Source organism: Euwallacea fornicatus, chromosome 1 (genome assembly GCF_040115645.1).
Source record: "Euwallacea fornicatus isolate EFF26 chromosome 1, ASM4011564v1, whole genome shotgun sequence".
NCBI classification, from domain to species: Eukaryota; Metazoa; Arthropoda; class Insecta; order Coleoptera; family Curculionidae; genus Euwallacea; species Euwallacea fornicatus.
The window spans coordinates 3189546-3213962 of NC_089541.1; the positions used below are offsets into that span (position 1 = coordinate 3189546).

The 24417-nt window shown below is 33.5% G+C and overlaps 6 protein-coding genes across 11 annotated transcripts; 2 read left to right on the forward strand and 4 right to left on the reverse strand.

The window, feature by feature from the left end:
* Positions 1–84: 84 nt before the first annotated feature.
* Positions 85–6304, reverse strand: mRpL19 (mitochondrial ribosomal protein L19). 2 transcript variants are annotated; one of them, XM_066281309.1, is made up of 6 exons: positions 6095–6304; positions 5912–6043; positions 766–899; positions 551–710; positions 321–498; positions 85–263 (listed from the first exon to the last, which is right to left on the reverse strand). In XM_066281309.1, the coding sequence occupies exons 1-6, from the start codon at positions 6189–6191 to the stop codon at positions 134–136; spliced, it is 831 nt and encodes a 276-aa protein (XP_066137406.1). In that variant the 5' UTR covers positions 6192–6304; the 3' UTR covers positions 85–133. The 2 variants fall into 2 exon arrangements, with proteins under 2 accessions (XP_066137406.1, XP_066159332.1); XM_066303235.1 differs by having other exon boundaries at positions 5912–6304.
* On the reverse strand, positions 1076–5755 carry Dna2 (DNA replication helicase/nuclease 2). Its single transcript, XM_066302914.1, has 2 exons — positions 3504–5755; positions 1076–3147 (listed from the first exon to the last, which is right to left on the reverse strand). The coding sequence occupies exons 1-2, from the start codon at positions 5481–5483 to the stop codon at positions 1225–1227; spliced, it is 3903 nt and encodes a 1300-aa protein (XP_066159011.1). The 5' UTR covers positions 5484–5755; the 3' UTR covers positions 1076–1224.
* A 114-nt stretch (positions 6305–6418) lies between the features above and the next one.
* On the forward strand, positions 6419–10652 carry Mtmr6 (Myotubularin related protein 6). Of its 2 annotated transcripts, none has more exons than XM_066290009.1 (12): positions 6419–6602; positions 6692–6805; positions 6860–7174; positions 7224–7484; positions 8057–8189; positions 8245–8477; positions 8529–8779; positions 8835–8963; positions 9018–9144; positions 9194–9356; positions 9444–9607; positions 9669–10652. In XM_066290009.1, exons 1-12 carry the CDS (start codon positions 6579–6581, stop codon positions 9807–9809), a joined length of 2055 nt encoding a protein of 684 aa, XP_066146106.1. In that variant the 5' UTR covers positions 6419–6578; the 3' UTR covers positions 9810–10652. The 2 variants fall into 2 exon arrangements, with proteins under 2 accessions (XP_066146106.1, XP_066146115.1); XM_066290018.1 differs by having other exon boundaries at positions 9459–9607.
* mRpL48 (mitochondrial ribosomal protein L48) lies at positions 10540–11425 on the reverse strand. The gene is made up of 3 exons (XM_066290075.1): positions 11195–11425; positions 10880–11140; positions 10540–10825 (listed from the first exon to the last, which is right to left on the reverse strand). The coding sequence occupies exons 1-3, from the start codon at positions 11291–11293 to the stop codon at positions 10658–10660; spliced, it is 528 nt and encodes a 175-aa protein (XP_066146172.1). The 5' UTR covers positions 11294–11425; the 3' UTR covers positions 10540–10657.
* A 249-nt stretch (positions 11426–11674) lies between these two features.
* Positions 11675–15244, forward strand: LOC136343345 (RE1-silencing transcription factor B-like). Of its 3 annotated transcripts, none has more exons than XM_066290028.1 (7): positions 11675–11802; positions 11883–12194; positions 12298–12450; positions 12499–12657; positions 12716–12951; positions 13001–13336; positions 13391–15244. In XM_066290028.1, the coding sequence occupies exons 2-7, from the start codon at positions 12054–12056 to the stop codon at positions 14094–14096; spliced, it is 1731 nt and encodes a 576-aa protein (XP_066146125.1). In that variant the 5' UTR covers positions 11675–11802; positions 11883–12053; the 3' UTR covers positions 14097–15244. The 3 variants fall into 3 exon arrangements, with proteins under 3 accessions (XP_066146125.1, XP_066146144.1, XP_066146135.1); XM_066290047.1 differs by having other exon boundaries at positions 13007–13336; XM_066290038.1 differs by lacking the exon at positions 11675–11802 and having other exon boundaries at positions 11810–12194.
* Positions 15245–15483: 239 nt separating this feature from the next.
* On the reverse strand, positions 15484–22607 carry ZnT63C (zinc transporter 63C). Of its 2 annotated transcripts, none has more exons than XM_066290066.1 (10): positions 22431–22607; positions 22220–22377; positions 19227–19422; positions 18951–19173; positions 18217–18467; positions 17903–18162; positions 17721–17849; positions 17530–17635; positions 16396–16576; positions 15484–16342 (listed from the first exon to the last, which is right to left on the reverse strand). In XM_066290066.1, exons 3-9 carry the CDS (start codon positions 19401–19403, stop codon positions 16400–16402), a joined length of 1323 nt encoding a protein of 440 aa, XP_066146163.1. In that variant the 5' UTR covers positions 19404–19422; positions 22220–22377; positions 22431–22607; the 3' UTR covers positions 15484–16342; positions 16396–16399. The 2 variants fall into 2 exon arrangements, with proteins under 2 accessions (XP_066146163.1, XP_066146155.1); XM_066290058.1 differs by having other exon boundaries at positions 17530–17638; positions 22431–22606.
* Positions 22608–24417: the final 1810 nt, after the last annotated feature.

The window sequence follows — 24417 nt, forward strand, 5'->3', positions numbered from 1 at the left end:
TCATTGTTTCAATTTTCCTATTTCTTAAATTAAGAGCAGATATTGTCAAAATGGTCTAATGTGATTTTAAAAAGGCACAAATAATACTTTAAAATGTTGTAACTCTTTTTACTTAATACAAATTCATATAAATCTACGCTAATTTGCTGGGCTTAACAAAAACTCGCTTCCGCTTCATCTTCTTCCTCTGCACTTCCAAATTGTGAAGCTTAGATTGAACTTCCCCGAATATTTCCAACTGTTCTTCTTCAGGGATGGTTTTCCTGTGATAAAAAAAAATTAGAAACCATGTTCAAAAAACTATATAAAACTTAACTTACATGTACTCTTTCATTAAATCATATTTCTCCCAAGGTTTATCCAATTCTTTTGCACGTTCATAAAACTTTTCTGGTAAATGCAAATCCTGCAACCCCTTCAAATGTTGCCTTTCCCATCTCTCCAACCACGGTCTAGGTTTCAGTTTTACCCTGATGGTATTTATTGGTACTTGAGCTCCTAAAAATAAACTTCAAAAACAAGGTTTTGTTTGAGTTAATATTATATATACCTTCAGGTAAAAGTTCTGCGTCCATGTTAACATCAAAAGTACTGTACTCTGGCAAAGCATCTCTGAGATATAAAAGCTCTGCATCAAGGCGTTTTTCTAGTCTCAATACTTCAACTTTGTGTAACGTCGGATCGTACATATCATACAGAATTTCGACTCCCTGGATATAAACGGGTCAAGACAAGAAATTTAGGTTAGAGTACACAGGACAGTACCTGATGGTCAATAATATTTCTTAAGATAAATGTAGCTCGAAGGCCGCAACCTTCTCGTTTTATGCAAATTCCTACAAATCTGTGGGTTTTGCCAGGGGTGTGACGGTCAGAGGACGTTACGGCCAGAATGGAGCCTGAAAGAAAGTGAGGTTTGTATTGAAAAATCGTTTGAAAACTCGACAAAAAAAGCTTGAAGATGGGAACTTGCGTGTGATCGTCACCTCGAAATAATTAAAAAAAAACAATTATTATATATTACTAAAAATTACAGGAACATATGTATACATAGGATCATCCAGAGTAAAAAGGGTTTTAAAATATAAATAATTATTTATTATATGTTAATTACAAAAATAATTTCAAAAACTCAAAGGCAGTATCACTTGAAAAGAGAAAAATGAAATATACCATGAAATGTACCATTTTTAATATGTACTCTTTTAAGCTGTTTAATAAAAACTAAACTAAAGGTTTTAAATCAAGAAGACTCTCCCACTCGAACCTTTCATCCTCCCTCAACCTAATAACGTTCTTCTCTAAAATATCTTTAATCTTCTTAAAGGTGGAATATTTCTGCAAAGTTTGTAAATCTCCCACTATAATGAGCTTATGTTTGGCCCTTGTGATAGCCACGTTGAGCCTCCTTTTATCTTCGGTTAAATCAAACTTATTGTCGATCCATTCCGTACGGAGATCTTTCGATTTCGAGCAAGAGTATATAATAATTTCCTTGTCTTTGCCTTGAAACTGGTCTACGGTATTAACATCCACATCTGACAATTTTAGTAAATGACTGAGGAGGGACACTTGCACGTTATAGGTGGCGATAACTCCTATTTGTTCGGGGGGGACTTTCCCTTGTTTCACTAATGAAGAGACTAAACTATGGATTATTGCGGCTTCATAGATGTTTTGATTGTTCATTGAATGGTTTTCCTCACTGAGATTTTCGGCCAAAGCCCAGGAAACTGTATTAGTTAAATTCCAAACTGGACCTGTATCAACAAACTGAACAGCGTTTTCTAGTTTCGGGCTTAAAGCTCTTACAATCCAGTTCGGACACGATTTAGTGATTAGCACAAATCGTGGGATGTTTACGGTGGCCTGTGCAATTCTTTCAGCCCCAATTTCTAGTTCTCCGTTATAAGTAAGAGCATTCGCTAGGGCCGTTATAGATTCATTCATGCGGTAGTTTAAATTAAGAGAAACTCGGCATTCTTCACTATCCAAACGCTCAAATAAGCTCTCAGTCATCCCTAGTTCAATAGCAGTTTTATCCCGGACTATCGCAGGGAGTTGATCTGGATCTCCAATTAAAATGAACTTTTTACAGGAATGTAGAGGTCTAAAGACTGAGCATTGCAGCACTTGTGTGCTTTCATCCACTATGCAGACATCCATCATTCTCTTAGAAAGGGCCGCATGGGATGACCCTAAACACGTTACTGCCATCACTTGAACGTTATTATAAACCGCTGCTAAAGCTTCAGCGCTATGACAGTCTTTAGTAAGGAAATTTTCAGAATAATTTCTTATTTGCACATTCATTTTGGCTTCGCTGCCCAAACGCATGAATTTAACTCCAAAAGTTATAAGCTTCAAACACACAGTATCCACTGCAGAGTGCGTGTGACTGGTTATAAGAACGCTCTGGTTTAATTCTAATAAAACTTGTATGAGAGCAACTATTGTGGCAGTTTTTCCAGTCCCAGGCATGCCTTTTATCAAGAAATACTCATTGGCAGCTATAGCCTTCAAAACTGCTCTTTGCTGAACTCTATTAAGACGTTTCAAAATCGGTTTTGCTTTATCTGCTAAAACTTTCGGTAATTTAGGCTGAAACGTAGTAGGCTGCTTGTCAATCACAATGCTTCGCAATTGATTTGAATATTCTGTGGTATCCAATATTAAGGCTAGACTTGATAGGTTGAACGTCAAGAATATAGTGGAATCATAAGAGTCTATAAAGAAGGTTTCCTTTTTGAATTTGCTGTTAAGATTTCTATCTAAAGATACAGATATAGAGTCCAAAGATATGTTTGAAATGAAGCCTGAGGCTACTGCGGGTCGAGTTCGAACACTTATAACAACATAGGAGTTTGTAGTCAAACCACTAAGCAAAAAATTATCGTGTATAGCACTATTTTCAGAGCTGAAGGTTGTTAAAAAAATTCCATTTTCTGATTGTTCACAAATTTGAGATATAGAAAGATTAATTAAACATTTTCCTTTGCTTTTTCGCTCTTCTGGAGACATGGTGTAGATAGTTCTCAAGTCTTTAATGCCACTTCGATTAGGCATTTCAAGGGAGAGTAGAGAAACCCAGTGCATGAAGTAGTCAATATGAGCTGAAGTTATAAACCTGCTTAAATTGTTGTGAACCTGGAAAATAGTATTAATCAATGATAATAGAAGATGTAAACTGTTAAGAAATATGATGTATTTTTAAGTCCGGGGGTAAGCAAGCTGCTTAATACAAAATTGCTGAAAATCATTTTTCTGAAGTCTGAATTTTTCCATTACAGTGATTTCAATTTAGATTCAACTGGGGCCTCAAATTTCTGATATTTTCCTGTTTTTCCCTTTTCAAAAATGTTTAAAATGATCTTGTTAGAATTAGTCCAGATGACTAAAATATTATGGTATGTTTTAAACTTTCTTGTAATTTCTTTTCCATTTCAACCACGTTGCAATCAGCAGTTTACCCCTTTTTTAAGCTAAACATCTTTTTTACTTACCTGTCTTAGAGACATTTTGGATTCAATATCTTCATTTGAAAATTTAGAATAAGCCATACAAACTGCACTATATGAACATCTGCTGCAACTTGGATGATCAATCACTTCAGGAACTTCTGGTGGTTCCAAATATTTACCTTCTTTTAAGGACACTACTTTGGGAACTTTTGACAAGTAATAAGTCAATTCATTGCGCAGCAGTATCAAGTCTCTCTTCTCAATTTCTGATGCTGGAATTTCCTTCAAAATCCCCTCTTTGAGGTATAGGAGTAGTCCAGAGGACACTTGGTAGCCTAATTTGGACATCATCATTATATAGAGCAATACTTGTCCTCGATGTTCTAGAGAGACACTGGCACGTCCAGTTTTTACTTCCAGAGGCATTAAAGTTAAGCCACTTTTCACACTTATATCTACTTTGCCTTTAATTCCAAGGTCAGGGCACCAAATATTTTCCTCAATATCTTCAATTGCAGTAATAGTTCCTTTCCAGTTATCATTCTTATAAGTCTTCACATTGTTTTTTTGACTCACGTAAACATTGACAAAATCTGCCACTTTTGGAACATAATTAAGAAATTCCTCTGAAATAAATCCTATAGACTCTCCAGTCTCATATATTTGCCTAACATATTCAGGTTTGTTGAGAATATTTAGAGCACATCGTTTAACATCTTTGATATCATACAATTTGCACTTTAAAACCTCCTGCAACAATGAATGAACCATTTTTCCAATAATCATGAATTTGTTTGTTGGATCAAAGCCATGGAATTTCTCTTTAAAAACTGCAAGTCTTTTGCAAAAAACTGAGCCAACCACAGAGGTAGTAGATATTAGTAGATCTGGTTCAAAAACTATATATCCAAAATTGTTGTTGATCAGCCAATTTCCTTCATATTTAATTGCTATAAGGCGAACAGTGTCGTTAATACATAGCTTGCAGTGCAGCCAGAAACCCTGCAAAGAACAAATTGCTTGTTCCTCAGAAAATGTAGATTTTATGGTTATAATTATCTCATTAGTTCTGTGAGTTAATGCTACAATTTTGCAATGTTGTGATGTGGACAAGTCTAAGTTATAATTAATTTGATCAATGCAATCTGCATCCCAACTGTCTTCAAAAACATCCAAGTCTATATTGCTTGTATCATGATTTTCTTTTTGAGACATAATTATTGTTGATGAATTTGTTGATGAAGAGGGTCTGGAGCTACTAAAATCTAATCTAGTTTTCACTTTTGATGTTGATAATATGAGTGAATCACTCAACGTATTCTTGACAGGAGTTTTTTCATTTAGTTCTTGAATTTGTGTTGCTTCTCCTTCAATATTAATTTCCTTCTTTGTGGGAGTAAGTGTAACAAAATTCTTTAAAACTTCTACATTAAACTCATTTAAATTCTTTGGAGATCTTTCAAACAATTTCTTTGGAGTTCTTCTTGCTTTTTCAGGGCTGCTTTTATTTCCACTAGATTTCCAACTGCTGCTGGCAGTTTTTGTGTTTCTTACAGGAGAACTATGAGAAATATCTCTCCTATCTTGTACAGGACTTAAGAGTTGATCCAGAGCCTTGGAATTGAGTAATTTTTCAGGAGTTTTAACACTAATAAGTGACCGATTCTTTAAGGGTGTTCCCCCACTAGTTGAAGGCAACATTTTGGCACTAAAAACAATAGTGCTATTAATGGTTATTCCATTCATTGATGGCTGAGGTGACGGAGTTGATTTAACGTCAATCTTTTTCTTTGGGGGGCTCATACTAGAAGGAGCTCCTTGTTTCCGTTTTTCAGTCTTACCCTGCAGTAAACTTATGGATTTTTCTTCAATATATTCGATTTTTTGCTTTGCTGCAACTGGAGAATCATCGGGTTCGGAGAGTAATACTGGAGTTGAAGATAAATCGGACTGGGATGTGAAAAAAGAAGAGATTTTCATACATCCTTGAGCACTTTTGCGTTTGGCAGATCCTTTTCTCATGTTAAAAAAACGATTCGCTCAAAATTTTTAGTTTTTGAGAACTTTAATTGAAAATTGAGGTTAGGACCGTTTATTTGTCAAATTTGCCGCCGTTACTATACATAACATAAACAATGTTGCCATATTTTGCAAAACTCCACCTAAATTAAGAGGGAGGATTTACATCAATTGAATGCAAGATTATTACAATTGTCTACAAACCAAATTCAACTTTTATTTTGATTGATTATCTAATTATTAATAATCAATAATACTTATTATTTCTCACATTTAAATAAATACAAACGAAAAGAAAAAAATATCTAACAAAAGCATTCAGCAAAAAATTCAGGAAATTAATAATATACTAAAAAAAGTTTTAAGATTATTACCCAAATATTGAATATGCAAATATTCTAAAGACTTGCTTTATTTAAATTCCTGCTTACCAACATAAAACTCAGGAATATTAATCTGGGTTCTACGAGCCACCATGTCAGCCCTCTCCAATCTCTCCCGTAGTTTATTTCGGAATTCTAATTTAGGATCTGGCAAAAACTCTGGATATACATGCCTGAAGTCTAGAACTTGCTTCTGAGGATTATCCTTGCTGTTTTTTGGGGACTTCTCACTTGAAACTGGGAGGGCTTGGCTATAAAGGGCTGCTAAAGATTTTGATGCCTCTGAGACTTTATTTAAACATCTGGTTATGCAGATTAAGGAGAACATTTCATTTGAGTACGAAATTTGACTTTTATATTGAAATTAAACGCAACTTAAATGAAACCTTCTAAAAAGAATTTTGATATTGAGGTTATGTTGTAGTAAAGTCTAGCTCGTTTTTTTTTTATGTATGTCAGTATATGTCAGTAGTATAAATTTGGCAATGCTGATTTCATATGGTTTTCTTTCTACATGTAAGTTTTAAATGACGTTTTCTTAATTAAAACGTCAGAACATAGTGACATTTTAAGGTTTATCCCTAGACGTGGTTTAGGTTTGTTTATAAATAAATTAAAATTTATTTATTAATTAATTCAAAAAATATTTATCAAAATACTGCAAAAATTAGTACCAAAACTCCCTTTTCCGCTGCTCCGTTTATTTGACAGAGAGATGGAGTTAATTCATACTCCCAAGGTAATTGTGAAAGATTAAAAAACTAGAACAGCTTTCCCACGTAAAATTATATTTAATTTTCACTAAAATATTCATTTCTCCGGTGTCAGGTTGAAAATGTGCGTATGCTGGATAGATATTCAAAAACCTCCTCCCAAGGAACACTCTATTTGACTGCAACTCATTTAATATTTGTTGATCCAGAAGCCAAAAAAGAGACATGGGTAATAGCTGAGGTACCAAGCGTAAAACTTTTTTAATATATTCACTTTAATTAGGTACCGCACATGCATATAGCCAGCCTTGAAAAGCTCCCCTTAACAACTACAGGCTCGCCTCTCTTGATAAGAACTAAAACGTTTCTATCAGTAACATTTGTAATCCCTAAAGAAAGAGATTGTCATGATATATATGTAACTCTACAGCAACTTTCACAACCAAGCAACATTGAGGATCTGTATTGCTTTACTTACACTTCAGATGAAATACCAAAAAATGTTGGCTGGAATTTCTTTGATTTGCAGTCTGAGTATCAAAGAATGGGGGTTCCAAATGATCAGTGGGCATTAACTAAATTAAATGAAGATTATGAGGTAAGAGTTATGTGTTAATATCAAATATATATTCATGAAATCATTGTAGTTATGTGACACTTATCCTGGATACCTCTATGTCCCAGCTTCAGCCACAAAAACCACTCTTAGGGGGAGTTCAGGCTTCCGCTCCAAAGGGAGGCTGCCAGTGTTGTCTTATTTGCACCATAATAAAGCTAGTATAAGTCGGTGCAGTCAACCTTTATCAGGGTTTAGTGCCAGGTGTGTTGAGGATGAGAAAATGTTGAATCATGTATTGAGAACCAACCCAAATGCTACATTTATGTATGTGGTTGATACCAGACCTAAGGTAATACAAATATTCACTCCTAGAAATCAGACACATAGTGACAAAAATATTACTTAAAAAAAAATAAATTGATTTATGATATATGACTGTATATAAAATGTTTTAAAAAATGCACACATTAAAAAAAGAAAAAGTTTTTGTTACTGTTTTACTGTTAAAGTCAAAGAAGTCAATACAAAAGGATTTAAGCAAAAAATATACAGGAGCAAATTAAAAAATACAATTCATCCCCCATAATAATTAAAAAAAAAAAATTCTATTGTATTATTAATGCCAAAAATAGTGGCACTCAGGGTTTACTGGAGTCAAAATTGGCCCAATAAACTTTTCCCATTAACGTCAATATAGATCCAATAACAACAACCACAGTAAAATGTACTAACTGTCAATAAGAAAGAGTATAGTTGACTTTCATTGCTCCCAACTATTAAGATTTTTCAGATATTTAAAATAAATATTTATCATTTCATCATTCCAGTTAAAGCTTAATCAAAATTCGCCATATTTCTATATGATTTTTTATCAATATTTCTGCACTGTTATAAGCCTAGTAAACATATGCTTTTACTCAGATTAATGCAATGGCGAATAGAGCTGCAGGAAAAGGCTACGAAAACGAGGCCTTTTATGAAAACATAAAATTCCATTTTCTGGGAGTGGAAAATATCCATGTAATGAGAAATAGTTTGCTCAAGGTTGTTGAAAGTAAGTTCACTTAATTTTTCAAGAACTACACTTTCTCAAATATCAACAATTGCAGCATGTGAGCAAAAAAACCCTACAATGAATAGTTTCTTAAGTGGTTTAGAGTCAAGTGGTTGGGTCAGACATATCAAATCCATTCTTGACACCTCACTGTTTATAGCTGAGGCTCTAGAAGAAGGCATTAGTGTTGTAGTGCATTGCTCAGATGGTTGGGACAGGACCGCTCAAGTCTGCTCAATAGCGACATTAATTTTGGACCCGTACTACCGCTCTATTTCTGGTTATCAGGTAATATTTGTCTGATCTGGATTAAGGGTTTCTATATTATGCATTTAAAAGGCATTAATAGAAAAAGATTGGCTGGCGTTCGGCCACAAATTCTCAGATAGATGTGGACATATCCAGACTGAGAGCAAAGAGATCTCTCCTGTTTTCACTCAGCTTTTGGATGCCACTTGGCAGCTGATGCAGCAATTCCCATGCACCTTTCAATTCAATGAAAATTTCCTGCTTACAATTCATGACCATGTTCATTCTTGTCAGTATGGCACTTTTGTGGGCAATTGTGAGAAAGATAGAGTGGATTTGAGGTATTATAAGACTTTGATAATGATTATTTTTGCTGATAAAAAGTATGTTCCTTAGGCTGTCTGAACGAACCTATTCCCTCTGGGGTTTTATGGCGAATCATTTAGACGAATATCTGAATCCTTTGTATGACCCTAACGAGACCCCTAGGGTTTTATCTCCTCAATTAATACCGCAAAATATAAGGTAGGTGTTTTTATGAGGGTTTGATCGGAAAATACTAAGATTTTAACTTCATAGATTTTGGAGGGGAATGTACTACAGGTTCGAAAGCGGAGTTCACCCAAGGGAACCTGTTGCAGAATTGCTTTTGGCTACTTCTGATCACTCTTTTTCTCTAGACGATCATGTTAAATATCTGGCAAAGGTATTTTTTGAACTAAGGCGGATAGTTGTGTTTTAATAATATTTTCCAGCGCATAACGTCTGTGAAGAATCTGATATCCAAGACAATGGAGAAAAAAAAGTCAAAGCCCAATAAGGAGCTGCTGTGTGATAACGTCCACTTGGATAATAAACTGCTTTATGAGAAAGCGAATAAAGAACTTAAGAATGCGGATCACGATCATCCTTTAAAAAGTTAGTCATTAAAAAAAAATGCTCAAATATTCTTTGAGTTAATTCATTTGCTGTTATTAACTATATAAAAATTGCTTATTAAACTAGCTGAGAAACATCTAGGTGAAACATTAAGTGGAGGCGGCAAAAATGACCTTCCGAAAATGGACGAATTGTCCAAGGAACTGGAATCTGTGGCAGTAGATTGGAAAGCTATGAGAAATACTACTGAATGTAGTTGTTCTTCTGCATTTGACCATCTCAGCAAAAAGGTAATGTACATAATCAAATTGTTTTTATAGCAAAACTATACAATGTTTCTAATGATTTCAGAATCATTGCAGGAAATGCGGAGATATCTTTTGCGTGCGATGCATTACTAAGCAAGTCACATTGCCTGGACATAACACGCAAAAGTTAGTTCCTGTGTGCAAACCTTGTTTCGATGCTTTAGGAAATTCTTTAGACATTTAAATGGTCGCGCTTGACTCACCGTTAAATAAATATTGAGTATAAATCAAAGTATTAAAATATTAGACCTTTAGATTAAATTTTAATCTGTAGCGCGTACAATAGTGAGAAGAAAATGGAGCCCTGTCTCAGTTTTATAGCACACCAAGTATTTTGCAAATGATACAGCAGCTGTAGCCAACCTTTAGGTGCATACAAGAACTTCCTTTTATTCTGTGATATCATAATTCGGTTAACTAAGTCTCATTTAGTTGATCCCACTTAGATTTACAAACCATTAAGATTCTTTTTTGAGTTAATTAACTCGTCATTCACTGGTTCATATTCATGAGATTGAACACCGTAGGAATAATATTGTGTATACATTAAATATGGTTGGGGTTTTATTTATTGTGGCATAGTTGAATATATGTGCAAGTTTAATTACTCTTCAATTCTACTGTTAAAATTTCCTGACTAAACCTCAGACACACCATTTATACAGGGCGACTCAAATTTGTGGTTGTTGTAAGTTTCTTTGATGAGCTTGATAAAGTCGTCGATTAGTAGATGGTCTTGCAAATTTATACTATAAAAAACCTCCGTGAAGGTATTATTTTGATATCTTTAGAGGTATTTCCAAATTAAAAGACTTCAAATGTACACTTTATTAAAACTTTTCCACATTATTTTGAGAAATACGGGAGAATTTTCTCACTCATTTTAGGGGCTTTTCCTGTAGGTAGTATGAAACAAATTATTATAGTATTTATTGTATTATAAATTCTTTCCTAGTCTTAATTAGCTTACAAAAAACTATACATTGTGATCTTTCTCTCTTTAATATACAAAGCAGCACACTCCAAATATTGTTATTTTTTCTTTGAAGGCCCCCCCATTTGCTCCAATTCATCCTTTAATTTATTAAGTTCACTATCAGGCACATATCTCTCCTCTTCATGGAATTCTTCGTGATTCACTACATTCATAGTAACTCCTACAGGCAAAGTGGCTTCTATTACTCTAAACAATATTGGCAGCTAAAAATTTAATTATATACAAGTACTTTATGAACAATGATTGGACAAACAAACTTGGAGGGTTGTCAAATCTGTTATTTGAATAGTCCTATTAAAGAGCTGTAATTTGTACTGTGCATTCACAATCTCACTTTGAGGTTTATAGGTAGATACTTGCAGGTCCTGTGCTGGACAAGCCCAAGCATCCTCAACCTCAATGTCCATGTTTTTGATGATATTGTGCAAATATTTTTGGTAGCTTTCTAACACTGGAAAGTCGTAACCTCTTAGCTGAATATTTAAAGTGTCATATAATGGTATTTTGGATTTCATTCCCTTGAAGAATTAATTTTAGTTAGACTTTATAGGGGAACGGGTTAAAATCTTCACCTCTAAGTAATCAGGTTCATAAAGAGACCCACTGTAATTTCTATTATTTAAGAGGGATTTTATGAAGTTTCGTTTGAGGGACCTACGAAAGACGTTCATGATTCTGTTTTAAATTCAATTAAATCAGTTTAATGCTTTTATTTATTTAAGTATGATTATTTGATTAATAATAAAGTTTAGAGAAAAAGTGTGGTTATGCTACAGAACGTTGCTCGGAAAGTAATTTAATATTTTATTAGGTTTATATGAAGCATTGAATTCGTTTTCCACTAGTATCGATTAAACAAAATGGGGATAAATTTGATTTAAGTGTTAGAGAATATTCTAGATCTCATTGAACAGGACGTGGATTGATATAATGCCTTATGATATGAAGACGGAAAATTAATGGAACCAAAACGTTTTAATAATCCATAAAAACTTTGTAAAAATAAGTTTCTAAATAGTACCCGAAAATATGCGATGGTGGTTACATCTAGCGAAGAATAACTAAAGTTATGTGCCATGACCATAACACCAGACACAGGAATTTTTAAAGTTTTTTATATTATTTTCAATCAAACCATATTAAAGTGCTATTAAAAAGCTGAAAATTAAAGGAATTAGAGGTATGTTTTTATAGTGTCTCTGTAGCACCCTTGAACGTTATAAATATATAACAAAATTAGTCATTTCTGACTTTTTTCAGTATGAAACGACCTAAACCTTTTGACCATAACCGCCTCTAAGAACATAAAGTGTGTTGTGTGTTAGATAACTCAAAAAATGTACCAGGGTCCCACCAACAAAAAAAACTACCAAAAAATTTATGTTTAGTACATAATCATAGATATCTAGTGCAATTAAGGTATCCAAAGAGATGTCGTCTAGAAGAAGTTTACACTCTGGAGTTCCTGATTATTGTCGCCTTTGCCTTGGAGAGATCCAGGCAGGCACTGATTCTAGTGTTTTACTTCATGGAATTGTTAAGGAAATGTTGCACCTTATCCTGTCAGAATTGGTAAGTGTAAAGGCATAGAAGGACCACTTAAGATTTTTAAATATTTTTTCAAATTTAATGTCATTAACAAAACATTTTTAAGTGTAACATTATTGACCCTTAGAATTTATCAATATGTGAATCACCCATGATCTGCAAGAGTTGTTTTGAAACATTGAAGCAATGTTACAGCTTTAAATCTTCCTGTCTTGAGGCCGAAGACAAAATTCAGGAATTTGTCTGTCCTCAAATTCCTGTGCTTGTCAACTTAAAAGAGGTAAATACCCATTAATTTAAATAAAAATTTTAATTCATTGTTATGCAGGTTTTACTAAAGACCACTAATGCAACTAGAGAAGCATCGGAACAGCATGAGGTGTGTAGAACTTGTTTGACTTTGGGATTAAAATCTTCCTACACTAAATTGTGTAGCTATGAAGGGGATCCTTTACAGAATATGGTGGAAAAATGTCTACCAGAAATTGTACAGTAATTGACATTGAGTTATAAATTCATGTTTGTTCATTGTTTTTGAATTATAGGGCCTGAATGTAACAAAAGATTCTAGCATTTGTGCCACTTGCCTCGAACAGTTGGAAGAGCAATTTCACTTTATAATGCAATGTCTTGACACTGAAGCAAAAATTAACTATTACTCTGAAAAGAAATTTCTTTTTAAGAACATAAACTTATACAATGTGTGTTCTTTCACAGTTTCTATAGAAGAGTCTGAAGATGTTAGGGATATGGAAGCTTTGGAAAATGATAGCTGTGATAGGTACTTAATTACCACCATCTTACTCTGAGTATGTGTTTAATTATTGCAGTTTCAGATTGAGTCTCCAAAAATCAAGTAATATACAAAAAACTGGTATCATCGATTTGACTGACGATTATTTGCGTAATATTGAAAAAAATAAATCAGATCCATATAAAGAGTTATTTAAAGTCGATAAGAGTCACTGTCATGATTCAATGATAATTGAAGCAAGTAATATGCAGGTAGATAGTGACAGTGAAGTGTCTGTAACTGATGAGAGAGATCTTCTTGAGATTCGAAAGATTATTAAAACTAGGACTCCCAAACCACTTGAGGCTCAAATTATTGCAAAGGAAAAACTTTGCAACAAGGAGGAGAATGATGGGGAATTGAGTGAAGATGAGTAAGTTTGTTGTGCTTAATCATATATATAGATTTGATTTTATTTTTGTCTCAGATTCCCAAAAAAGCGCCTTATTCTTAGAAAATGTAAAATTTGCAAATTTAAAACGAAATTCGGCAGTAGGATGAAGGCTCACATGACTAGGGTTCATTCTATGAAAACTCCTTTGGAAGAACCACAGAAAGACGAAGACAAAGTCTATCACTGTAGGCAGCTAAAGTGTCTTTTTAAGACTGTGAATCGGGAGGACTTAAAGTTGCATAAACAAGTGCATAAAAAGGAAAAAGAGCAAAAATGTCCGCACTGCGGTATCGTCTTTGTAAAATTACATTTTTACAAAAGACATCTGGAAAATCACAGCAACTACCATACAAAAGATCCTTCGCAAAAACATATCACGACACCTATTTTGAACATGAATATGAATAAACTTAGTGCAACAGTCAACAAATTCAGTTTCAATGGTCAATTTTTAAAAATGTTCAAATGCCGCTTGTGTCCGTATCAAACGAGGTTAAAAAGCAACTATGAAAAGCACTCAATGTCCCATAAAAAAGGCACAGAAATAGTGACGCATAAGTGCAATGTGTGCAACTTTGAAACCATTCACAGAGAGAACTTTTTAAGTCACATGCAAGGCCACGAAAACGATGAGTCTAATAAGGTTTTGAAATGTTTTTTGTGTTCTTTTCAACCAAAGAGCAAATTCGCCTTGAAGCAGCATGTAAATCAGGTTCATAAAGGAGGTACTGGGTTATGAAAATGATTGGTAATTGCTAAAATGTAATTATAAGCTTTTTGTACTGATCTGTATATTTCTGTCTAAATCTTTTAAAATCAAGCAAAAATGATTATTTCTTTTTTGTTAATCACCAGAGTAACTAATCTTAATTATATTAATTACGAATTAAGTGTTACCTAATGTCTAATTTTATCATTAAATTGCCCAACATTTACGTGTCGTTAATGGAATTTAATAAAGTCAATAAAAAAGACTCAGTATGTCAATTAACAGAACAAATGCAGAATTAGTATTCTGCAGCAAAGTTTTACAGGATTTTTTTAGGCGAATTATGGTCAAACTCACGATGTCGAATTTTCGATAAATCACACGGATGTTTCAATCACATAATAGTGAATGCAAGAAGTGTAAACATACAAAAATTAAACTAGCCTTCGGTGGTGTTGAAGAAGTGGTAAATCTTGCTAAATAAATCATATTTCGCATGGCAGAGATTACTAATTCAACGGGCACTGAAGGAATGTCTTGATAACATACGTGGACCCATTATTGAAGTAAATACAACTAATAGTAGCCTGGAGGCAATTCCTATTTTCGGTAATCTGCATGCAGAACGGTTGCAACTATCACTTATTGAGAAATTCGGCGATTTTGCCAAAGTAAATGCGCAAACAATTAACTTTCATCGGGAAAACTAAAAGAGGATTTAAAAAATAATTCTATTATGGTTTCATGTTTAATAAGGGATTGAGGTTTTTTTCTTTCCAAATAGCCAAACGTAAAACGTCATGCAAAGATGTTAATTTTCAAGTCATTGTATTCGATAGATTAAGTTATTACTGAACTCTCGTTACAATGCCATTTAGTAGCTTTGGTCGATACCTCGAGACCTGTTGGTGAATTTTCATCTGTTGGAGATTTAAGAAATTACAAAGTATTTTCAAAAAAAGTTGTCATTTTTTATTTAATTAGTTCTATTTACACAAAGTAAGGCGTCTGAAAAAATCCTTTCTAGCAATCAGTGGCGTAGACTCGTTTACTTTAAAATTATTCTCAACATTCTACAAAGTCAAAAACAATAAATGTAATGCACAACTAATATATTTACATTAATGGTGTTTGTATGACTGTATAAATAAAAAAAATAAACATTCATTGTATCATCATTCTAGGCTCTGAATGATATCTGGGAACATATTTGATGGATTTTTGATTTTTGACCTATATGAACAATTACAGGAGGTTTTTGGAAAATTTTTATTTTTTTTAATGAAAGTTTTATAAGAATTATGAACGTAAAAAGAATTATGTCCACATTAACAGAGCATCGCTTAATGGCACATTTTGAATTATCTAATCGAAACGAACAAAAAAGTTGATTTTAAATAAAGAATAACACAAAAAAGACACTTTAATTTCAACATTTTATTATTCTTATATTTATAATTTCTTTAGGTAAATATGACTCAGAATATCATCGGTACAAACAGTTCAGGGAGACAAAGTTTCCCTTATCTATCTATCTCTCTCTCTCTATCTCTCTCTCTTTCTCTCTATCTCTCTCTCTTCATTACATAAACTCTGACGACAGCTGAAAAAACGGAAAATCAAAGAAATTCTTAATTTCTACAATGTATTCCATATTATTATTGTTCTTTATAGTTTTGTCACCAACTGAATAAAAGAGAGAATTATAAGAAGACAATTTACACTCGAACCCCTTGCACAAAAAAAAACAATAAATACTCTCCTTTCATCGTCAAAACATAAAAAAAACAAAAAATGAAACCATTTAGGGGCTCTATTTCGGTTTAAAGTAATTGTAAAGCTTCGGATCATTAGTACAATTAATCGGCAACTAATGAACCAAGCTTTAATTCACTTAGTAAAACATCAAGACACAAAAAATACAAATAGGCAAAAATTCCTTAATTACTGAAGATGAGACACGGTGAAAAATTTGTGATAATGCGTGTGTGTAAGAATTAGTTGATTTTAGCTATAATTAGTTACTGACCTACGAATCTCATTAGTTAATATAAATAAATTGCAATATTTAGGAACGTTGCTGAACAACATGATCTTACCTAATTCCAATTGCAACAGTCTAAATTTATACTTAATTAACGTCTGTGTTACCCGCGCACGCCTTAAGTACTCCGAGCCCCTAGGCAGAGATCACAACAAAAATTATTTATTACGAGAGTATTAAGGCTATATTGACTGGACTATCGTCGGATTCCTGAAAAGCTTCCGCTCCTGCACTGCAATAATTTGATTCTAGATATAATTATTAAAACACTCGGAAAAGACATACAGCATTATCCCCTGAGAGAGTACTGCGAGCCCCGTAGGACGTTGCAGTCGTAATCATTTTGCAGATTTGATTCAGGGCGTTTTTCCAGCAAATTGCCCTTCTCCATGTCGCTCAGGCCTTGGGTGGAGTTGCGCTGGCGACAAAGGTAGGGAGTGTTGTTGGGGGTAGGAGTGTCTCGCCCCTAAAGTGAAAAATAGATTAAAGCTTGACGAATCAGAACTTAAAAAAAAAGTTACATATTTCAATGGGGTCGAGGATACTTCTGTTTGGGAATTGGGGAAACGATTTCTTTTTCTTAAAATATTTTTTGATCGTATTAGTAGTTTCGAGGAGGCTGTCCACACTGGGATCCTGGAAAAAGGGTTTATCGGGTGGGCTAGGATAATACCAGGAATAAATGAAAATGAAAAAAAAACAAACAAACAAACGTCATGAAATTTGACAAGAATTTCTTTAGCGAGATTTATCATCGCAATTTTTTAAGTTAAAAATATCGTTTAATATATATTTTTTAATTTAATATCTTTTTACGAATCACACATTTCGATGCGTATTAAATCTTGATGCATAATTATAAACTAGTGAAAGAGCCACTATGCAAAAATATTAACAAACATATATACAAACCACTCTATTTTGCTCGTTTGCCTATTATTTTAAATTAATCTCATTAGCATTTTATTACATGAGTCACACAACATAACAGATATTTAAATTCGCATATAGAAAGAAAGGGAAAATTTAGTTTAAAAGTTTATAAGAGAGCAAGTTTGTTATTTTTGACGAATTGCAATGCATCCCACAATTTTTTTCGCAATTTTTAACGAGGAAATGACAATAGTGATACATTCGCCATATTGTTAAAAACTTTGATGAAAGCCTTATTGCCAACATCAATATGAAATGGTGAAGGAAATGTATCCATAAATTTTCAATAAACATATAGTTTTTGTTTTAACAACAATGAAATGAACACAATTCACTCATTTTTCTCATTTGCTTACAATTTTGAATTAGCCACATCAGCGTACAATTACATTATACTTGATTCACACATGCCAGATACTTAATTTTTCCTATCGAAATAAAAGGGAAATTTAGCAACGAAATATATTGATAAAAGGACGATTTTACCTTGGATGGACCACAGCAGGTGTTCTTCACACAATTGTTAGATGATTTGGAAGATTTAGGACAGTCGAGAACGCAGTCTTCAGTGGCAGATTCAGGATCCCCCACACTACTAAAAATAATAAAAAGAAATTCTAAATAGCAGAAACAACTGAAGGAATTTAGATTTAATTATGCAGGGAACGGTAACTTACTCTGAGGTAGTAGGAATGTCCGTGTAATCGATAAACTCCGGCTGAATGGTTGTGGAGTGAATACCTTCATTGTGAAAGAACTCTTTCACCTTTTCAGCAATTTTCATGTATTCTGACAAGTTTCTACATCTGCAAATTCAAGAGAATGTAGAAAAGTTTCTGCTTCAAAAGAGATTATTTACCTAATATGGGCTGAAGCGATAATCCTATCTCCAGCTAATTGCCACACATGAAACTCATGGACTGCGAGAACACCATCTACGTTTTGAAGCAGGCGCTGCTGGATTGCGTCCACTTGTATGTGGGTAGGTACTGTTTGCAACAAAATCAGAGCCGAATCTCGGAGCAAAGGCCATACAGAACGTAAAATTAGTAAGACCAGCAAAAGAGAAAGAGCAGGATCGATATAGAATTTGTATTTCCAGTCCGTCAACCAAAACACCTGGATAAGAAAGTAAACTCATATTTCTTTGTACGAAACTTAAAGCAAGCTTACCAAGGCAGAAGCAATGACAATCACAGATCCCAAAGCATCGCTGAGCACGTGCAAAAACACCCCTCGCATATTCATCTGGCCAGCAGAGTGTGAGTGACCGTGACTAGCGGTTACTTTCGGGGGCGGCAGAGGCGGCGGTGAGGGGTAAGTTTCATCGTTTTCGTTGTCGTCAGTCAGGGCTAGTTGAGTGAGGCGATTGCGAGAGTGAGAAAGGCCTCCTGCGTGGGAGTGACCGTGTCCTGACCCATGCTCTTGAGTGAGAGAAGGGTATTTTCTTGATAAACCAACGGTACAATTCCATATTAGGAGAAACGGGGCAAAAAAAGTAGAAATAGAAGAAATAATTTCGAAAAATTGTTAGATCCATCACTGAAAAAAGGATTTATTGGATAGGTGGTGACATGTGGTACCAAAAACGCGAAAGCCAAAAAGTAATAACACAATACATTTTTTTATATTTGTTAACTTTCTTGCAAAAAAAAATAAAAAAACGAATCATTATATTTACCATATTACCAAAAAATGTTTAAAAGAATATTACTATTTATATTTTTCACGCAATTTTAAATCAAAACTACCATTTATTATGTTAGTTTTAATAGATTGAACATTGAAATATACTTTAATTTGCTTCTATGCATTAATTTTTTCAACACTTGTTGAATATTAATGCACAATTATCAAATAGTCAAAGAGTTACTATGAAAAAGATCTAACAGGAACCTCATACTTACCATGGAACAACAAAAGTCCTATAAGATTGACTAGCAACCCAATTCCACCCACTACCACCAGTAATTGTGGGTCATGGATGGTCTCTACTTCAATAAACCTTTTACATGCTTCTACTGTGATAGAAAAGCACAGAGCAACTAGGAAAACGGCGTTGACTAGTGCTCCCAGGACTTCGGCCCTGGCCCAACCGAAGGTATTTTTCGACCATTTTTTCGGCGATATCTAAAAGGGGAAAAGTCTCACTTCTAGTCTCTGAGAAAAAAGAATACACTCACCCGAACTGATACGAAAGCCACCACTAATGCTGCCACATCACTCAACATGTGAAAACTGTCAGCCACCAAAGCCATAGAATTGGTGATATATCCGACCACGATTTCGACGAAGAAGAAGCTGGTAGTGAGGCACAGCATAGACAAGAGCCTGCATTTTTTTCCGGTCCATCTGCCCATAGTTTGATTCAAAAGTCTCCTAAATTGAGGACTTTCAAAATTTAAGTAATAATTTTGGCAAAATTTTTGAGAGATTTGTTCAAAGCAAACAATAATTAAGGGGGCTAGAGATAAAATGAACTAGGTAAAGCAGTAAAGGTTTTTGACGACTCTCAATTTCATATAAGATCCCCAATATCCTTATCTGACTGTATTACCTTGTGTTTGTACGAGTTATCTAAAACCAATACAGAAAGGTAACTGCAAAGAATTACATCTATTTTTGTTTTGTGTTAAACCGACTACATAATAATTTAATTTTTGCACCACTTTGAATCACAAATCTGCTAGAAGTAACGGAGAAAAAACCTGTAATACTCCAAAGTAAACAGATATAATTTAAAAACTAATTGCTTCCTTATCAAATGGCTCTTAGTGTGATAATTACGAACACTCACAAGTGGAACACTAAGCCGTAGTCGCTCACTAGTTGAATAACAACTTGATTTGGCAAAGAAATGTAAATGTGATGTTAAAACTCGGAAAATACAAACTAGCTGATTTACATTTTATGGGTATGTTTTGCGTATATTATAGAACCAGGAATTAAGCACGTTTAGTAATCATTTTTCAGTTTCACGATTCTTTAACTTACTATATGGACACACAACACAATCTAATAAACACGACGTTTCAAATTCCACTGAGAGCCTAAAAGCGACTTCCCGGAAAATCAATCTCAGTATAAATTGGCCAAGCCTTGAATTTTCTGTTACCCCACCAAGCAAGAAATAATGGTATTTTTCCACATAAAACAATCTTTATCAGTCTAAAATTGTATGAAATCGATTAGCCTTAATCAAAGTCTCAAGAGTACATAATTTCTGCGGAATTAACCCACTTATCACACTTGCTTTATTAATAAAAATTTTTTTAGAGAGGTGCAGAAATGTTGCTGCAAACACTAGAGATTAGTTGTTACCAATTTCTATTTATCATCAATATAGATTAGATTAGGCGACACTGACTGCTTAGAAAATTGTTGGAATAAATCCAATATTATCTGTTTAATTCATAAACACATTCTTGATTTGACAAACCTTTGGTTTGGGCACAGTAACAACACCACTAAACTAAATGGAAACAATTTTCCTCGAAATCGCGTTTACATCACAAGTTGATGTTGCAAACTGCTTAATTTTTTTTTAATTCGTTGCCTTGATTACCATTAACAACATACCATTCAATGCACTTAATTAATGCGCTGAAAGACGGATTAAGAATAACAATAAGTGTTCATACACGCTTCGGTTGCGGTATAGTAATTTTTCTATTAACAATGGCTATTAAACCAGCAAAAGATGAGTTTTCTATAAGGCCGATTGGCAGTAAACAGCGAAATTGGACGTGCAAAAATGGTACGTTATTTCCTCTCAATTGTTTGTTAAGTAAAATAATCGTTATAAAAGTTTGTAGGATGATTAAGGAAATATTGAATCAGCAACAAAGACGTAATATTGGGGTCGCATGATTGGTTATGTTTAGATATGATTTTAATGGAAAACCACAAAAAAACATTCAGTGTAGGTTTGCACACCTTGGTGCGGTGTGAAATTTTAACTGACGTAATTCGTTACTGGGAATAACTTGCAAGAAAATTGTTTTCTGTCAGGATATAATTAATTCTTAGTAATATTCATCATCAAAAAATTCTTTCAATTGACCTCCTCTTCTGTAAAAGATAGCAGAACTATAATCACAAATGTGCACTAAAACACTGAAACTATTTCAACTCAAAAGATAAAACTTACAGTGGATAAGCTTGAAAGGAGTATGAAAATTGAACAATTCACACCACAAATGACTAGAAGATAGAATGAAAGCATGATTTATATTGTTATCTCTAAAAGTATAAGTCAATCGAGTTTCCTTCTAGAAAGATTTTCAAAAAAAAATTATTTAACTATATGGCGTAATAGTGATTATCAACGCATTTTTCGCTACAAAAATGTTGCCAAACGTCGGAAATATACTGAAGAGAGTACAGTTATACTATTACTTAAAGCAGACAATAGTATCTTTATTACATAGAAACTAATAGATATTTTATTATATCTATGTTGACTGTTTCTGCCGTATCATTTATGGTTTTTGGGGAACATTTTATTGTATGCAGCAGTGATTAAATTTGAAACCAAGACACTTCCATCAAATTGCCTTTTACTATTAACATAATGAAAAAGGAAATTAGGTAATTTACAATCAATAAATAACCTATTAATCAAAAAAAATAGGACAAAGACATTATCTGCTGAGTCACCTTGTAATTTACCTTGGTAAAAATGAAACTTATATTATTGTAAATATTGCATTGGTCACATACAATTCAAAATTTCATATTTATAAGGCTTCAGATTGAAAAACCTTGAAGTAAAAACTGCAGCACTGAACAAACAAAGAGACATAATGGAAGAAAAGATACTTCCTGACTCTCTGAAGCAAATTGTGACTTAATAAAGCTGGGATCAAGGTTTATGTACATTGTAAATTTACTCTGAACAGCCTTGTGGAGCATCTAAAATAAGATTAATGTTTGTTTTGGGATTGTATGCAACTAAACTATGCTGTTTTATCAAGGTTGAAATGGTGTTTTTGGACTGTCCTATAGTCACAAGGCTTTTCCATAGCAAGGCTCAAATGACATTCAAACTCTTAATGAACAATTTTAAAAGACAAAAAATTATTGAATAAGGCACAGTTTTGCTTTATCAAAAACAAGGTTAATGAAGAATTCAAAATAATGCTGCAGCAATCTCTTCAATAGTTAGGAGACTTACCTTTGGCCACCACTCGATCAGAACCTACTATATCAAGTTCAACCACATCACAATTCAATGGATACTCTCAGATATCTCTCTCCTTTTCAATTTGTGATAATTTGAGTAACAAAGTGGAAATTGTCGCGGAATCTTGACCTCTCAGGAAAAAAGCACGTCTACAATGATATTTTTAGAAAGTTGGAGGTTAATAGATTCGGTAGGGGCTCACTAAAGGTTGCAAGTATTTATAGAGTTTGTTATTTACACTCCCGGGATTGAGTATTCTATTGTAATTCGAGTTGTTTGTGTCGAAATAAGCTTGAAATTACTAGAGCATTATTAAACTAAACTCAAACGAAAAATACAAAACATTGAATAAGAAAAAATTGTTGTCACAGTTACAGCTAACAATGACAGTGACACATGTAAATAAAGTCACAAGGATTCGCATTTATATACTTTCATACAGAGTCACTCTCTCTAATTCGATTCGAATTATTGGAGTGTGTCGACAATGTAGATAAATTATGTGGTCGACCAACAATCTCGAAGAAGTTGATATGATATATATCCTTGATTTTTATATTTTTATCTAGTTATATACTAGTTTATATGAGTAAAATTGAAGGAACTTAGGCACAACATCAGATTCTCTCTTGGAACTTTCCTCAAATTATAATCCCTTCAAAATATAATGCCACAGTAAGTGGCATCTATTGTATTCATGATTTATAATAAGTCAAAAAAGTCATATAAATAGATATCAGTTAAGATTATTAGATACAGCGTGTTAGAGTACAATAACATAACGCAATAAAAAATTTCGTGATTCTTAAATTACATATAAATCTCAATTCCATTAAAAATTAGCAAAATGATCATACCATCACTGGCGTGGCCTACCGAATTTAAAAATATCTAAAAATAAGGACTGCTCCATTTAAAAATCAAAAGTTATGATCACCTTTGGTCAAACCGGAAGTATCATAATATATGCAAAATTGTTTATAAAAAATAATATTATCTCATACAACTGGTCCAAATATAAAATTTTCGTTTTAAATATCAAGAAACTTACAGGGTGTACTCACATTTGTTTTTCCCCAAGATACCAACTCTTCGAACGCTTCTAAAGTTTAATAATTACCACTATCTTCGAATACATGTTTATTACATACCTTGTATATTGAGCGATTTTTTAAACTTGTGACTCATTAAAACTGTTTTACTTATATAAATTCCTATACTTAGCATTAATTTACATGTACACACACACAACGTGCACTGACAAGTAAATACGGATACATTCAGTGCCTAATGACATTTACTTCATTAACTAAAACATTATAATATATTTTTCTTGACGCAGTTTAATGCGTATAGAAACATCATGCATGGGACAAGAACTAGATATGAACCGTTTGTACGGTTTCCACAGTTTCGATGAAGCGGGAACGTCATAAATATAAAAGGGAATATACAGGGTGCTTTATTAAGACAGTGAGCACGAATGCTTACAGTACGATGAAAGTTTCTGAGACATATAAAGAATCATAATGCCAAATGATTAAAATAAAAAAAAAAACATATATCTACAATCAGTAATTAAGAGTTTCGATAATATATACATATGTCGGATTAATTTTATAACGATTTTCCATGGTTGAGAAATGTTAACGTATTATCATAATATAGAGACAAATAAACGAATTTATTACTACTCGAAGGCACCACTCGACTCCTATTGTCTGCTCCTGCTTCCTTGTCAGTTCCCAGGAGATATGCAAGTCCCACATGAAACTTTCCGACACTAGATAATTTGGTAACGGCGGCAGTAGTAACCTCGTTTGACGGTGCTTCGTCACAAGATGGCACTGTCAGTTTGCCCGTCTTTATCTTCTAGCGGTACTATTACAGTATATAATATACAATACTAAAATTTATGGATTATTATATATATGACTAATAAATCTCCGCCACAAATGTTTGTGCATATGTTGGTCTCCTTGCCTTTTCGATTGGGCATACCTCACATATCTAGGTTATTAGATGCAGAGACATATTATAGAAGACCAAAAGTCACACATAAATTCGTTGAAAATGGAAGAAAATATTTTTGATGGAAATGCTGAAACACATTAAATATTAATTTTAATTGTGCATTTCTTGATGAAACTAACATGTATGCATGGATACGCATATCGTAGATAAATGTA